This window comes from Myxocyprinus asiaticus, chromosome 25 (genome assembly GCF_019703515.2).
Source record: "Myxocyprinus asiaticus isolate MX2 ecotype Aquarium Trade chromosome 25, UBuf_Myxa_2, whole genome shotgun sequence".
In the NCBI taxonomy this organism is placed as follows: Eukaryota; Metazoa; Chordata; class Actinopteri; order Cypriniformes; family Catostomidae; genus Myxocyprinus; species Myxocyprinus asiaticus.
In genome coordinates, this window is record NC_059368.1 from 14,182,790 (window position 1) to 14,195,764 (window position 12,975).

Consider the following 12,975-nt stretch of genomic DNA (forward strand, 5'->3'; position numbering starts at 1 on the left):
TTGTTTCTTCAGTAATAATTTTCATGTCCCACAGAGGTGAAACATAAAGCAAGCATCTGGGCATCAGACTGTTTAAACTTTGCACAATAGAATCAGTTGTCATTACTGACAGGACGAGGGACTAATTTAAGCCTTGCCCTTCTAGTCAGTGAGTCACATTTATGATTAAAAACAGAGGGAAGGTGTCACACTTAATGACTGCTGTAACGAATTCACAAGATGGGCAAAGAGGAGGCAGGAACCAGCTGAACAGTCTACATAAAACTTTAATCAAACAGAACTAAAACATAACATAAACTGCAAAACAAACAAAGATGCACACACACACAGCTTCATGCGTCTCTCTCTCTCTCTCTAACTGGTGTCTCCGGCTCGTCCTCATCCCCCTCCCGGCTGATTAGGACGATTCAGCGGCGGGCGTGCGTCCTCACGGCCTGGCCACGCCCTCCTCCTCGTCACACTCCTCCACCACCCGGTTCAGGCTGGGGAAACCTCCGGCTTGATGTACTCCCCTCCCTTCCTAGAGGGGAGATGTCGCCCTTCCGGCCATCCTTCTGCCGGCAGGTCTTCCCCGCCTCTTTGGACCCTGGGAGAGACAAGGGAAGGTAGAGGGGAGAGGCTGAGAGACAGAGGGTGAGAGAAAAAGTGGTTCACTGGTCCCCGGACACACTGTCTCCTGGTCCTCAGCCACTCCTCCGCCCCCTGGCGGACGAGAGCCGCTCCTCCCCTGGCAGACAGCAGTGAGTCCTCTGTCCCCTGGCAGACGGCAACGGCTCCTCTGCTTCCTGGTGGATGGCAGCGGTTCCTCCGGCGGACGGCAGCAACTCCTCCGTTCCCTGGCGGATGGCAGCAACTCCTCCATCCCCTGGTGGACGGAAGTGGCGAGGACTCCACGACAGCGCATCCCTCCTCCTTCCTGGGTTTTGGCACCAGTGTATTGGGTTCAATGAAATGAGGAAGCGGGAGATGGTGATTCCAACTCAGGAATGTCACTTTTATTGATACACAAAATAAAACACATTCGCTCAAGCGTAACGATGCAGCTTCAATTCAATGGCATCGGCCAACACACAAACAGCTTCTCAGCTGGGCTCTCCCTCTCTCACACTCTGAGGACTGGCCCTTTTGTTTCCCCCGTCTCTCACTGGGAACACAGAAACAAGCAATTACCAGCAATTCATCTCAGGTGAGAACCCTTACCACTTACTCTATTTCCAGACAAACGCTCGACCATGCCCTTGCCTCCACAACTCTCTTTGACTTTGTTCTGTGCCTTATCACTGCAGCAGTAGTATAAATATTAATTACAACCTGGCAACTCATAATCGTTATTGTATATTTAAACGATTCCTTACTATGTACATTGAGTTCAGCAGCGATCTCCGAACACTTTTTTTCTTTTAATGGTCTGTCATGATAAGACATATGAGATATGTCATACAAACATACTGTACATGCTGAATCCAAACGAGCACTTTCCACACACCATGCTTTTTCTGCAGAAAAAAAACACTTCTGTCCTCCAGCAAAAAAAAACAAACACTTTATACATGAACTGCACTCATTGGTCACTACTTTGGTGGCGTGTTCCCGCCCCACCCGCAGCCAGTGATAATTTCAAGCAAGCCGGATGTGCATTTTCAATGTTTCAAGGCATTAAGTCCAGACAGTCAAGTAATTAACACCTCCCACTGAGAGGTGATAATGGGCACTCTGTCTCCCTCTGCCTGGCCAGTGATTATGTTAATGAGGCTAACACCTGAAAATCATTGGGAAAATCAGCTAGTCTTTAAGCCATCTTTAGAATACTCAACCAATGCAAAAACACATTGTTAATAGAAACCATTGACGCAAAAGGTGCAGACTTAAATTGAACGCTAAAATCGTCAGTTTTCACAATTACATAGTTGTGGCAGCCATAATCGTGATTAGTTTTTCAATTAATTGTGCAGTCCTAATACTGTATAAATCAGATCTTGGATCAGACCTGTTCTGAAAGATTTGGATTATTCTAGAATCAGACCTGAAATTATTCTTAATTGCAAGTTGACAAGATATCCTTGATTAGACTTCTGTCCACTTTGCACTCAGGGAATTTGGTTGGCTATTTGTGGTTGGTCACTTTACATGTCAGTCAGATGGCCCCAGTCGATGGTTCTCTGCCAGAAAAAGCTTAAAGTTGGACAAGACTTTATGCTGATATTCAAAAGTTAGGCTCTATGGGACTGTGTACAATCAGACTTGTCCCAGGGGAATTATGGAATGAGAAACCAGACCAGTCAATAAAAGCAAGACTGTAAAAATCAGACCAGTCTTAAAAAATGACATCATGCATGATTACAATTCCCAAAACAGACTTCCAGTTTTGATCAGATCTGTATTTCAAAAGACCATGCATAATCAGTCCTGTTGTAAAGGATTTATTTTCTGTGTAACCAGACCTCTATTACATAGCCCAGTCCTCTGCCTCCTCCCTTCCATGACTGTACTGTATACAATAAGCCTTTAGTTCAATCTCCCCCTAAAGCAGATGCCTTCATCATTCATTCATTTCACTTGTGAGAATTAAAAACAGAACCAGCAGTGTGAGCTGAGCACTTCTGCAGAGAAATAAAAAATTGACTGCAATTTTTTTTTTTTTATGTGATCACTGTTGGAGAACCAGTCTGCCTTCACAGATAGAAATTCACAGAGTAATCTCTGAGACTACATTAGTTTATGCAGTGCTTGTATACTATACTAAGGAATGCTAAATAATGTAAAGTGACAATGTCAGGGACATGGATCTCTATTTTCTGCCATACATTCACAAATAAGATGCTCTGTGTAGTGATGCTTTTGTAAGTATTTCTTAATCCCACCTTATATTCAGCCAAGTGTTTCTGTATGTGGTTTCCCACTCTAGTGATGCCCAGTATTCAACATGGCCCTCAAATCTTCAGTACCATTGAAGGGAGACCTGTTTCTCTGCCATGTCGTGCACATGGAGTCCCCAAACCAGACATCACCTGGTCTAAGGTATTTCTCTATCTCTATGGAATCTCTCTCTCTCTGTCACTCTCTCTGTCTCTCTCTCTATCTCGCGCACACACACACAAATACAGTATATTGTGAATTAGGACAGAAAATATACTTTTTAGAGTATGTTTGAAACTTTTGAAAAATAAAAAAGAAAGCGGCAATTGATTGTTCCAAATCCAAATGTCACAAAGCTATCATTGTCATGGGTAATGCAGTGCAACCACATTCAAGACATGTTTTGCCACTTTACAACTTAACAAATGCATTATATCACTTGTCAAAAGAATTACATTTCTTTGCCAGTCTGGACAATAAACATGTCAGTCCCAGAATTTGTTACTAACCACTATGCATTCCCAAAAGTTTGGTGTGGCACCATGTCAATGTGTGGGCTTACTTTTGGACCTATAAATGTGCTATAAATGAGGTGAGGGAAATGTGATGCTGTTAAATTGTACAGCAGCTGGAGATTTCTGATCACATTAAACCTTTACATTCACTCTGTGGTTTATCCGGATCAGATTTGAGAGCTTACAGAGACAGTTCACCCCTGGACTAGCCTTTGCTTTTGTGGTGATTTATGATTTTGCAGGTACAGATTTTGATGGTTAGGAGCTTGTCTGACCTTTCAAACTCTAAATGTTCTATTTACGTAAACTAAATAATTAAAATTCTGACTGATGTTTCACATTTGTCCTGCTGTTTATCAATCTAGTTTTTAATCTGTATATCTATCTGTGTATCTATCTGTGATCATTACAGTCTTACATTGCACCCTGATATTGTTTTTAAATGAACTGATGATAATGACATTTTGTGATGATGTTTTCTGAGCGAGGGGAGTTGCTTGATCTGAATGGCAGTGCCTTTTCTCTGGGTGAGGATGGCAGTCTTCACATTGTCTCCCCCTCTGGTGAAGAGTCTAGCGAGTTTGTATGCATGGCTACCAACGCTGCTGGATACAGCTCCAGAAAGGTCCAGCTCACTGTCTATGGTTAGAGCAGCTTCATCTACTGATCTCTCCCTTTACCTTGAAACCTTTTCATTTTCATCTCTGCTCCATGTGTTCCAAGAGCTTCCTTCAATGGTTCTGTGAAACATGTCTTGTGTTGTCTTCAGTTTTTCACAGCGTCATTCTGCGGAAATGAAATGCAGCATCAGAGCCATCTTAAACTTTGTCTCTGTCAATAAGAATGTGTCTTGTTTTCTGTGGCTTTGCACGTTGATCACTACATTGAGTGTACTAAACGATACTGGGACTTTGTTCTCAATCATCTAGTATATCACTCTCATTGTTTCTGTGTCTTCATTTGTGGACTGAGATGTTTTTGTGTAATAGTTATGTGGATTCTCTACTCTCACTAATTTAACTTGCATTTGTTTGTGGACTTGTGCAGTGAGGCCCAGGCTGAGCGGTGCAGGGGCTGGTGGAGCAGAAAGACCGAATAATTCAGATGGGCTGTTGGAGATGTCAGTAAAAGTGGGTGATGATGTCACACTGCCATGTGAGGTGGAGAGTGTACCTCCTCCCATCATCACCTGGGCCAAAGACAAGCAGCTTATCTCTCCCTTCTCACCCAGGTGTCACTTTCACTATGTTTTATGTCACTTATATTTTTATGATCTCATATTAATTTAGAGCCTACATGGAATATGTGTACTTTTAAAAATGTATTTGTCACATAGCAGGTTTATTTAAATTGAACTCCTGAAGGCATAAACATGAAAAAAAACAAGAAAATTTTAAAAGAATGGTGACCAGTAACAGGACTTAAGGTATACTTTTACCTAGATATATTGTAACCTAAAATCTTGATGTTAAAAAGTTCATGGACATGTTATATGTCAACTGCCATGTGATAAGTACATTATACTTACTGTACAATATGTCCTACTTTTAACTCATTTTATGACTTCACACTAAAGCTTTTATGCAAGTAGCTTTTTTTTCTCAGCATTGTTTTTCAAGGGTTGATGTTTACTGTACAGCCTAAAGGCAGAAAGACTGTGGTCAGATTAAAATTACACATTAAACTCTCTTTTTTAGCTTACCATGACATTTCAGAAGCTCCTCTGTAAACTAGGAGCACCTGTGTGGTTTTACTGTAGATGTGTAAATCCAAATTGTATTCTCCCCATGTCATGAATTAAAAATGATTTCCTTATTTGACCTCCTCTTTCATAGACACACTCAACTATCATCAGGCTCTATGAGGATCACAGAAACACATGTGACTGACAGTGGCCTGTACCTCTGTGTGGCTTCAAACATAGCAGGAAACTTCACTCATATGATCAAGCTCAGAGTTCTGGGTAGGTGAAACAGCAACAGTTAACCGTAGGCAATGATTTATCTCTATCTCTGTTTAAACACATTTATTTACTTGCATGCTTTTACAGCTGTAAGTTTATCCTTGTAGGTGAAATGTGTTCATTAAAGCAGCAATACATTTTGTTGCTAGGTTTAGTTTTATCTCATGAAGTTGTGAGCACACATAGGCCCGGAGGTGTTTAAATGGATCACAATGGCACATTGGTCCTGCTATGACATCAGGCTTAAATCAGTCATATTTTAATAGATCTTTTGTGAGACATCCTGAATTGATTTATAAGTTGTCTGATCTAACCCACATCTATAAAACAAATATTTTGAATGAAAACCACATGTAAATCAAAGCTACATGAGGATCATTAAAGACTGATTATTGCATGTTTAAATTTCAATTTCACATCCTACACCACAGTGCCGTAAGTACATCCACATGTTTACATTTCACACATGCTAATGTACTTATACCCAGGGCAGTCACACATCAGAACACTTTCCTCATTTGTTTATTGTTCAGAGTATTCCCTCCAAAGATATTTGTGTTGCATAGATTTGCCCCTCTCCCTTTGAAAGATGATTTTAAAGAAGCAAATTCAGTAAACTGGCTCTCCTTTAAGCAGATCATTTTAATATAACACATCTGATTTATTCTATATTCTTTCATACAACTGTTAAAGGGATAGTACACTCAAAAATATATATTCTGTCATAATCCACTCACCTTTATTTTGCTCAAAACACATGGATTCTTTTTTTCCTGTGGAACACATATTTAGCTAGATATTTAGCTTAATGTCCAACATGCTCTTTTCCATACAATGAAAGTGGATTGTAGGGGGTCAAACTCCAAAATTTAAACATGAAAAGTGTAATTATTGTATGACTAGCAGAACCAAAATGGAATAACAAAAAAATAAAATAATAATAAATCTCAAACTACTTTAAAACACTCCCTTTGTCTGCCATTGGTCATTCAACAGGTAGTTATGAGTACTCCTTTAAACAAACTGCTTGCAACTAAATTTTATGTCATTATTGATGCAGAAATTTACCCTTAAACTACTTTTTAATAGGATGGCTTACTGAGATTAAATTGAATCGATATACATAAACAAGTTGGGCATTTGTTGATTTCATAAAGTGTTGCACACTGTACATGTGAGTGTGTTTAAGTGGGTGTTAAGAGGCCAAATGAGGTTCAGCACTTCTGAGCTGCAGCAGAGCTGGCACTATACTATATATGAGAAAGCATGGAAAGAAAGATCAGCTATGCCTCAGTTGCTCTGAGCAAAGCCTGATAAAATTATAGTCTCATTAACATAAGATGCTCACAGAGCACACTTAAACACATCTGTAAGTAAAATTATTTATAATGACTGCAATTAAACCCCAAGTCATTTTAATCTTGGATTATAGTCCTCCAGACGACTATGAGCAGATACATTCTAACTTAGTCTGAGGAATGAGAGGGACATAAAAGGGGGAGTGCACTATTTGATTTATCATAGCTAGCAAATGTCTCATCAGAAAGATTAAAATCCAAAAGATGTGAGAAAATTATCAGTAACAGCCGAAGGCAAATAAGGACAGGTTGCTATTTTTGAGCACAGCCAAAAAATATCTTTTGAATACTTTATAAGCAATAAATTATACCAAATCACATGTTATGAAAGAATATATTATTTGTGTGTAGATTTCCCACTGTTTCCCACAAATGCAAGAGCACATGTTTGCCACTTTGTCCACTTTGCTCTTTTCTTTCTCTTTTCTTTTTCATTTTTATGCAAAAATGAATATTCTGTCATTCATTTACTCATTCTCATGTTGTTCCAAACCCATATTGCATTCTTTCTTCCAAGGAACACAAAGGGCAGAATATTCATTTCACTTTCATGGCATCTTTTTTCTATACAATAAAAGTGAATGGTGACTGAGACTGTCAGTCCCTATCATATATATATAATTTTGCCCCCTCAGTTCCTCCCAGCATCCGTGCAGGTCCTCGAGCCATGAAAGTGCAAGTGGGGCATGCCATAGACCTGCCTTGTGTTGCACAGGGTGTCCCAGAACCCTCTGTATCATGGCTGAAGGATGGCACTGCCCTTCTGGCCAGTTCTCTGTACAGGATATCAGATGGAACTCTGACTGTGAGCCAGGTGGGGCTTATTAATGAGGGTGTCTATACCTGCTTGGCCTCCAATATCGCCGGACAGGATGAAGCCAATATTCAGCTCCAGGTGCAAGGTCAGTCTGGAATTGGCATTTAGAATTGTAAATGCAGCAATTCAGCTTGAAGTGGATGATAAATTACATGTAATCATATGGAGCTTGGCTTGGTAATCCACTTCTTTATCATTCACGGCCTCCATTCTCTACAGTCCCTCCCGTTGTGGAGGTTTCTGAGCCCCCTTTCAACAGTCCCTTACAGGAGAGAGTGGCTAACCAGCAGATCGCCTTCCCCTGCCCTGCCAAAGGTGAACCCATACATTTATCTTCATAAATCACTAATTATACACCTGGATTACCAAATGCTTACAATATAAATGCTTGTTACACAACTCCCTGTCATTTTACTTATGCAGGTACCCCTAAGCCAGTAATAAAGTGGTTTAGGAATGGTCAGGAGTTGACAGGAAAGGAGCCGGGAGTGTCTATTTTGGAGGATGGCACACTTCTCATCCTAGCCTCAGTGTCCCCTCTTGATAATGGGGAGTACATATGCATGGCTGTCAATGATGCTGGTACAACTGAGAAAAAATACCAGCTGAAGGTCAATGGTTAGTGCAACAGTTAAAAAAATTCTTAAGCTTGTTATCCTGGCTCCCCATTCATCACATTTCATCACATATGTGTCCTGCTTTTCTTTATCTAGTCCCACCTGATATTCGAGATAATGGCCTGCTGTCCAATGCCTCTGTAACAATGAATCAACAGACTAGCCTGGTGTGTGACGTCACAGGTACACCTGTACCTGTCATCACCTGGTACAAAGATGGAGTTCTGGTCAGTTCTTAATATTAATTCACTCATTTACTAATGCATGAAGCATACTTTCTTAAAACAGCTGAAAAGTTTTTAGTTGTGGAGCTATATTGCAGTATTATATTTTAACTGGCCAAAGAAATGCTCTTACTTTTCACTTTTCAGCTAACTTCTTTGTTTTATTTGCATTTCAATCATTTCTCTTTGTCCTGAGTCAACCTTAGTCAACCATTAAAAACATGAAATAAAAAACTGATCCCAGTTACTTTATTAAACATACATAGTCTTATTGTGCATGTTATTCTTAATAATAAAAAAGTGTAATAATTAGCTAAATTTCTGTCTTTAAAGCAACTTTTCTGCTGATCTAACCAAGGCCACACAAGGAGAATACTGTAATGTTAACCAGTAATATCATTGCCTAACATGTTCCAATGCAATTAAATTCACTCTAAATATTATTTTTGGAAAAATGTCACATTACAGACAATAAATGCATTGAGAATGCTAATTCATGTAGTCTTTATGTGCATAAACCACTTTATGTAAGCCTAATGAGAATTACCGAATGAGGCCTATCACAAATTACTTATTTTCAATCACTGGGTTGGAGCTTCAAGGACAGGTCATGAAATGCCAGTGCCTCTCATAAATCTGCCTTTAAGAGAGTCAATTTCAGAATGAAGTGTACATCATAAAAAGACCCATTAGGAAATCTCTAATCACACTGCAGGAACAGCAGTCTCATGTCAGCTAATTCAGATTAATGATAGCGTACAAAAATACCAGACGTTTGGATTCTAATAAACACATTTTCATGATAAACATTACCTTTCCTAATGACATTTTTGTGATGTTTGTGTGATTATTTACCCTGATCAATTAAAGCCATTTTAATCAGCTTCATAAAGGATGCAGTGTGAAAGAAACAGCAAGGTGGTTTTGTAATGAAACTAACAGTGAGTGTGATTTGGATATATTATGTAATTTTGAATATGTATTGAAGTTGTTATTTGTAATTATTTAAATAGCTGGTTTTACTGTTTAACCAGGTGGTTCCTAGCAGTAATGTGCAAATTCTTCAGAAGGGAAAGACTCTAAAGCTGCTGAAAGTGGCCGTTGAAGATGCTGGACGCTACAGCTGCAAGGCCATTAACATTGCAGGAAGCACAGAAAAATATTTTTACTTAGATGTTTTGGGTAAGTTGTGGTTTTATGTTTCTTTTCATGTCACTAGGGAAGATATTTGCTTATATGTATGGTATTACCTAGGTTTGCTTTTTTACAAGTTTGCATTACGTCTTTACATATTCGATTTCCTCCGTGTAGTTCCTCCTACAATCATCGGGACAGTTGGGTCACGTGACCTCTCTGCTGTGCTTAATCAGGAGATAATTTTGGAATGCAGGGTCAAAGGTGATCCCTTTCCAACAATTCAGTGGTACAAGAACAGAAAGTAAGAACACTTTATAGCTGGTCCAGATTTATTTTTTGAGATAACAATACTAGGAGCACAGTGCATTAGGAGTACTATCTCCCTCTCTTTGCTTTTAGGCAAGTGTTTTTGGGTGACCCCAATATTGAAGTTTCAAACCAAGGACAACAGTTGAAGATAAAGAGTGCTCGTTTAGGTGACCAGGCACGATACCAGTGTAGCGCCACTAACGCAGCAGGAAAGCAGTCCAAGGAATTCAACCTTAGTGTCTTTGGTATGCTAAAAAAAAAAAAAAATCAGAAACAACATGAAAAATGAGTTTCACATCAACAGAATAGAACTAAATTTCCTGCACTTTCTGTCTGTCTATCCATCTGCCCACTCAGTGCCACCAAGTATTAAGGGAGGAAATGTGTCTTCTGAGGTGACAGTTGTTCTGGGTAATGTGGTGACTCTGGAGTGTGAGGTACGGGGTGTGCCTCTCCCTTCCATCACCTGGTATAAGAATGGAGAGGCCATTCTGTCCAGCAGACAGGCCCAGTATGAGGACCGAGGACAGTTCCTCAGGATCCTTAGAGCTCAGATGTCTGATGTTGGACAGTACACCTGTAAAGTCACCAGTGTGGCTGGTACTGCTGAAAAGGTTTATGAGCTGGATGTCTACGGTGAGGACTAACTAAGGAGTGCTTTATTGTAGTTTTCTTTTTTTTCTGGATTTTCTGACTTTGTAGGATTTTTAGCTTTTTACCTTTTGTTACTTTGTCTAAAGGCCTTTTCAAACAATGTCCATATTTTGGAACAAAAAACGTGTTCAGCTGGATTTTTAAACAAAAGAATATGAAATATTAATATTCAAATTAAAATATTAGTAACAATAACTATACGTCTTTACATAACATTTGTTCACATATGCTGTTCTCTGCTTTTTTCCATCATGTAGTTCCTCCCTCTATCACTGGGGTCTCTGATGGTCCCACAGACATGAAAGTTGTGCTCAGTAAATCTCTGATTTTGGAGTGTGAGGCTCAAGGTCAACCTCCTCCCTCACTAACCTGGCTGAAGGATGGTTCACCAGTGACAACTAGAGAGAACCTGCAGGTTCTAGAGCAGGGTCGAAAAATCAAGATCCTCAATGCACTACCATCTGATGCTGGTCAATATGTCTGCGTGGCAACCAGCATTGCTGGAGAGAAAGAGATCAAATATGATGTTAATGTTTTAGGTATAAATAAATTTACACACACACACTTAAACAAAACAATATCTGCAAAGACATTTAGTTTTCTAGGACATGGTAGAATAGTTAAGCTCTTCTAGAGGTATTCTTGTCAACTGGATGTGTTACTCTGCTGTTGAAAGACCTTTTGCCATTCATCCATGTAACTTCATCCAAACAATACTGATCCTCTTCTCATTTGGTCATTAGGTAAATCCAACAAATTTTTTTTAGCAATCCTCGAAACTATTGTATCAATATGTTAAATGTTCACCAATCAAGACAAGAGTCTTGACAGAGTCTTGCAAAATATTTCCAGGCACCCCATTCTTCACTATCCACGGGAATTCAGCCTCGTGACGTGTTTATGTGTGCATGAGCCAGACAGATCTTGTTTCATCCGGCACATCGATCTTGTGAACATCTGGACATCACTACTCTCCTAATTCATGTGCAACATTCATTCAATCCAAATTTGTGTTGTACATTCACTGGAATGTCAGTGCAGGAAATCAAGAGCAAAGTGTGCTTTATGAGCCAATAAACTGGTTAACAATGAATGGAGGAAATATTTAAAATATACAGCGAGATTAAAATAGTCTGTGATAGAAACTCAAAGAGACAGCATTTGATGATGTGACTGAAGCATGTGGCATTCATTAACTATCTATGTGTGTCTGTGAGAACAGTTGCTCATGCATTATTTCAAAGACAGTGTTGATCCATGCATTGTTTGGTTTATAAGATGGACCAGTTCCAGAAATGCTGTAGTGTTTGATAGATTCTGCTCTTATTTTGTTTGTTTATTCAGTTCCTCCTGTTGTTGATGGGGCAAGTGACACCACAGTCACCACTGTCATCATCAACAATATTGTAGAGCTTGAGTGTCACGCTACAGGCACACCTACACCAACAATCACGTGAGAACACAAATACACACACACACATACTCACACTTATGCATAACTCTCTCGCAAGTCACTCATCTGTAACCTCACTCTCTTTCTCTGAAGGTGGCTAAAAGATGGTGTGCCGCTGAGGCAGGGCGAGGGAGTGAGGATCACATCTAATGGCCGTCGATTGGTCATCTCTCGTGCTCAGGTGTCTGATACAGCAGTTTTTCACTGTGTAGCGACCAATGAGGCTGGAGAAAAAGAGAGAGAGTTTAAAGTATCTGTACATGGTAATGATCAGATTTTGTTTTTTGATTTAAAGAGATAGTTTACCCCAAAATTAAAATTCTGTCATCATGTCATCATCAAATTCGTATGACTTTCTGTCTTCTGTGGAACATAACAATAGGTGTTCGGTATTATGTTAGGGACTGACAGCCTCATTTGCCATTCTGTTTCATTGCATCTTTTTCCATACAATAAAAGTGAATGGTGACTGAGACTGCCAGTCCCTATCATTCTGCCTAACATCTTCTATTGTGTTCCGCAAAAGACAGAGGGCTCTGTTTTTGTAAGCATGCAAAGCACAGTGCTACGAGCAAAGACCGAACACTACATCTTATCCAATTTTCGTGAGAGCGCTAATTCTAAGCTAAATTTTTGTGGCAGTGCAAAGAGCAAGTGGGCATGGGTGGGAGTGTTTGCGCCATCTGTGGGTGTATGTGGACAAGCTGTGGGTGTGTATTATGGTAAAAAAAAAAAAAAAAAGCAATGCGCAATTTGCTATTTTCCTGAGAAATTGGTCATTGTGCTAAGACTTTGCAAAGCCATGTCTGTTTCCAGTACCATCTAAATTAATTTCCTAAATTTGCAGTTTGGAGATTCCACCAGTAGATTGTAATAAAGTTCATGTCCAAAATATAGTGGAACATCAAATTATTTCCTTGACAATCGCAGTTTTATGAAACAAAAATGTATTAGATTTGTGTTAAACTATCTATAGGTCATGGTTTATTTTTCAATTATTATTATTATTATTATGTTTATACTTACAATTGTATTTATGATCTAATTTTTATTGGTATTTTTCCACCTGTTG

General features: G+C 39.4%; 1 protein-coding gene across 1 annotated transcript in view; it reads left to right on the plus strand.

The window, feature by feature from the left end:
* The window catches only part of LOC127416380 (hemicentin-1-like), a 150,268-nt gene that overhangs the window by 65,970 nt on the left and 71,323 nt on the right, over positions 1 to 12,975 (plus strand). The window contains exons 20-34 of the mRNA XM_051655706.1: positions 2,906 to 3,018; positions 3,856 to 4,015; positions 4,419 to 4,602; positions 5,207 to 5,334; positions 7,328 to 7,594; positions 7,729 to 7,824; positions 7,933 to 8,127; positions 8,223 to 8,353; positions 9,385 to 9,532; positions 9,662 to 9,788; positions 9,887 to 10,041; positions 10,154 to 10,432; positions 10,708 to 10,989; positions 11,795 to 11,903; positions 11,997 to 12,166. Coding sequence (XP_051511666.1) covers positions 2,906 to 3,018; positions 3,856 to 4,015; positions 4,419 to 4,602; positions 5,207 to 5,334; positions 7,328 to 7,594; positions 7,729 to 7,824; positions 7,933 to 8,127; positions 8,223 to 8,353; positions 9,385 to 9,532; positions 9,662 to 9,788; positions 9,887 to 10,041; positions 10,154 to 10,432; positions 10,708 to 10,989; positions 11,795 to 11,903; positions 11,997 to 12,166 — 2,544 coding nt within the window. The remainder of the gene's footprint in view (positions 1 to 2,905; positions 3,019 to 3,855; positions 4,016 to 4,418; positions 4,603 to 5,206; positions 5,335 to 7,327; positions 7,595 to 7,728; positions 7,825 to 7,932; positions 8,128 to 8,222; positions 8,354 to 9,384; positions 9,533 to 9,661; positions 9,789 to 9,886; positions 10,042 to 10,153; positions 10,433 to 10,707; positions 10,990 to 11,794; positions 11,904 to 11,996; positions 12,167 to 12,975) is intronic.